A 4,125-nucleotide genomic window follows, 5' to 3' on the forward strand; every position below is an offset into this window, starting at 1 on the left:
GGGTCTCGAACCCGCGGGCTCAGGCAATCCACTCACCTCAGCCTCCCAAAGGCGCGGGATTAGAGGCTGAGCCACCGAGCCCGGCTCAATTTATTTGTTTTAAAGTCAGAATCTCACTCTGTTGCCTGGGCTGGAGTGCAGTGACATGTTCACAGCCAACCCCACCCCAGTCCTGACGTTCTGAACTCAGGGGATCCTTTTGTCTCAGCCTTTCAAGGAGCTGGAACTACAGGCAGGCACCACCATGCCCAGCTAATTTTTTTATTTATCATAGAGCTGAGGTCTCACCAAGTTGCCCAGTCTGGTCTCAAACCCATGGGCTCAGGCAATCCTCTCATCTCGGCCTCCCAAAGTATTGGAATTATAAGCATAAGTCACCGAGCCTGGACAACTTTTTATAAATGAATTCTGGGTTTTTCACCCTCATACCTTGCTCTGCACATTTAATCTAGTATTTATGCTGCTTCATGTTGGAAAGTCTTTGCTCATTTCTCCAGGAATCAACATCCCCCTCAACAAGGTATGCTGCTAAAATTATAATAGAGAGTTGCTCTTTGCTCTTGGGATAGCTGTTCTTTTTTTTTTTTTTTTGAGTTGTAGTCTCACTCTGTTGCCTGGGCTGGAGTGCAATGGCACGCTCATGGCCACCCCAGCCTCAACCTGGGCTCAGGTGATCCTTCCGCCTCATCCTTTCAAGTAGCTGGAACTACAGACACACAACACCTCACCTAGCTAATTTTTTGATTTATTGTAGAGGTCTTGCCAATCTGTCCAGGCTGGTCTTGAACCCATGGGCTCAGGCAATCCTCTCACCTTTGCCTCCCAAAGTGCTAGGATTATAGGCGTGAGCCACCACTCCAGGCCTGGGATATCTATTCTTTTTAATAGTTTTGGGTATCCCTCCCCTTCAATTCCACAGACTTTAAACACAAATTTCCCACCCCAATCACACAGAATTTTTCAATCCACAATCACCTACTGATTTGAGAACACAGTATATATTCACAAGTTAAATAAAAGAGTAATGCTTTGAGAGGATGACAGCAAGTGCTCAAGGCTTCACTTCTTCTTCAGTTACCATTAGTGTAGTGCAGTCATTAGAACAAAACATCTTATTTATCCCAGATACATTTATCTTGTAAGTACATTCCATTTTCTTTTCATCTTTTATATTACATGAAATAAGAAAACCAAGGCTTGATAAATGCTAAAATAATTTTGATAATATAAATAGGGATTAAGACATGTGCAAATGTTATTATGTGGTTTAGAAGTCCATGAAAACATACATATGTTTTAAAGCAATCAACTCATTGAAAGATACTGATATTTAAAATGGAAAGTTGTGTTGTCAGTTGCAAATGAGAATCTGAGATGTTTGTGAGAGAGGAATTGTCAGGAAAACAATAGAACATTTCTTGCCCGTGGGTGCAGTCCTGAGAATTTGTGATAGCCATAACAAATCCAAAAACCATCACCACAGCACCAATGGGAAGCATGACACAGGACATAATCTTATCTGAGTGTGTCCTCGCTTCTTCAGACAGTTTCAGATAACATGCTGATGGAATGATAAAAATTAGAGGAGCCGCACAGAGCACACCCTGTGTGTTGAAAATGAGAAACAAGATAAGGTTACTGGATGGAAGCTTTCTTTAGATAGTTCTTAAAAACATTTACAAAATGTACTTGTATTTGATAGATGTTTGACAAGTTGAATTGAATCAAATAAAGGAAAATAATTCCAAGAGAGACTTAGCAATAGATTTTTTTCTTTTCTGATAGTATATTTACAAATGAAAAGAATAAAATAGTATAACAGTATGTCAGACTTAAGATGGTCAGAAAATAGTATAGCAAATAAAACAAGACTGGGCACGGTGGCTCATGCCTCTAATCCCAGCACTTTGGGAGGCTGAGGTGAGAGGATTGCCTGAGCCCACAGGTTTGAACCCACCAGCCCGGGCAACTTGGCAAGACCTCATCTCTACAATAAATCAAAAAATTAACTGGACATGGTGGCAAGTGCCTGTAGTTCCAGCTACTTGGAAGGCTGAGGTGGAAGGAACGCCTAAGCCCAGCAAGTTGAGGCTATAGTGGCTGTGATCGTGCCGCTGCACTCCAGCCTGGGCAACAGAGTGCAATTCCAAATCAAAACAAACAAACAAAAAACAGATGGTAAGACCAACTTGTGGCAAACCCTTGAAATTTCCCATATTTTCAATTACATCTTATTTTCTTATACTCTTCACTCAAGGTTACTGTGTATTCACTATGCCCTGTCATTCGTGCGCAAGTGTGACATTTTGTGAAACTGTATGGGGCATGCTGTCTTCCTCTTTACCTGAGCATGTATGGAAGGAGTGCCTATCTGTGTGAGAAAGAAAACTATAACCCTAAGGGTACTTAACATAAAGTAGCATTTCTAAACCCTCTTTCAAGTAAAACTAAAGCACATTAATTACCCTAGAAAGTTGACAGCAAAGCTAAAGAACTGTAACCCATTCATCCCTCCCCACAGTAATTATGGGAAATTTAACCTAAGGAGTAATGTCAGATTGAAAATAATGAGCAACTGTCTATTATAAGAATACTAAGAGTCATTGACTTCAAAGGAAGAGACTTCCCCCTCAAATAGGTCTAATTCACACTAGAAATGTTGTAAATGTTAAGATTTAGGTAATATATGTTTCTAATGATATAAAATGTTTATTACATCATATGTTAAATATACAACATATTATTAAAATACATTAAACTTTTATGACAAATGTTATTCCCTTAAACAATAAGGTGTAAGATTAAAAAAATAAATTTGATTGTGTATATTTGAAGTCTCAAACATGATGTTATAGAATACATATAAGCCAGGTGTGGTGGCTAATATCTGTAATTCCAGAACTTTGGGAGGCCGAGGCGAGAGGACTGCCTGAGCCCACGGGTCCAGACCAGCCTGGGCAACATGGTGAGCCCTCATCTCTACAATAAATCAAAAAATTAGACAGGTGCAGTGGCAGATGCCTGTAGTTCCAGTTACTTGGAAGGCTGAGGTGGAAGGATAGTCTAAACTCAGCAGATTGAGGCTGCAGTGAGCGTGCCACTGCACTCCAGCCTGGGTGACAGAGTGAGATTCCAACTCAAAAAAAAAAAAAAACGAATACATATAAGATATAAAACGATTACTATACTGAAGCAAATTAATATATCTATCATCTCACATCGTTTTTTTGTGATGAAAGCAGCTAAAACTTACTATATAACATAGATCTCAACTAAATACCATTTCATTAATTACAGTTCTCAAGTTGCAAATGATATCTCTAGGCTTGTTCATCCTACATATCTACTACTTTACAGCCTTTGACCTTCATCTCTCAATTTCTTACCTCTGCCTCCTATCCCTGGTAATCACAATTTTATTTTCTATCTCTGCATATTTGACTTTTCTTTTTAAAAATATTCCACGTGTGAGATCATGCAATATTCTTCTTCTGTGTCTGATGTATTTTACTCAACATAATGTTTTCCAGGTCTATCCACATTGTGGCAAATGACAAGATCTCCTTGTTTAAGGCTGAATAATATTCCATTATATATAGAGAGAAAGAGAGATAGATTTAGTTATCCACCTATCATTTTATTTTATTGAGTTGAGTTGTCGGGTACATGTGAGGATTTACTACTTGCACGCAAGTGAAGTTTGGGCTTTTAGCTGGTCCTCTCTCTCCCTGATTGTGGACCTGGTATCCAGTGTGTTGCCACATGTCCCCAATCTCTCTCCCCTCCTTCTCTCCCCTAGCAATGTCTAGAATCTGCCAAGACCACCCTTGTGCTCATGTGACCAATGATCAGGGTCCGCTTATGAGCAAGAACATGCAGTATTCAGGTATTTATTTGTGTGACAGTTCATTTAGTATGGTGGTCTCCAGCAGCATCCATGTTGCTGCAAAGGACATGAGTTTGTTCTTCTTTATAATTGCTTAATATTCTGTTGTGTATATGTACCATATTTTCTTTTTTTTTTTTTTTTTTTGAGTTGGAGTCTCACTCTGTCGCCCAGACTGGAGCGCAGTGGCCACTCCCGGCCACCGCAGCCTTGACCTGCTGGGCTCCAGCGATCCTCCG

At 40.0% G+C, this 4,125-nt stretch overlaps 1 protein-coding gene across 2 annotated transcripts in view; it reads right to left on the reverse strand.

Annotated features, from left to right (window-relative positions):
• Positions 1-1,201: 1,201 nt before the first annotated feature.
• SLC38A11 (solute carrier family 38 member 11) overlaps positions 1,202-4,125 on the reverse strand; it is a 75,318-nt gene continuing 72,394 nt past the window's right edge. For both annotated transcript variants that reach the window (XM_008059671.2, XM_021713180.1), the window contains one exon: positions 1,202-1,604. In XM_008059671.2, the coding sequence (XP_008057862.1) occupies positions 1,311-1,604 (294 nt within the window). In that variant the 3' untranslated portion in view covers positions 1,202-1,310. The remainder of the gene's footprint in view (positions 1,605-4,125) is intronic.

The sequence above is a fragment of the Carlito syrichta genome, unplaced genomic scaffold, assembly GCF_000164805.1.
Source record: "Carlito syrichta isolate Samal-C Ts95f unplaced genomic scaffold, Tarsius_syrichta-2.0.1 Scaffold304334, whole genome shotgun sequence".
NCBI lineage: Eukaryota > Metazoa > Chordata > Mammalia > Primates > Tarsiidae > Carlito > Carlito syrichta.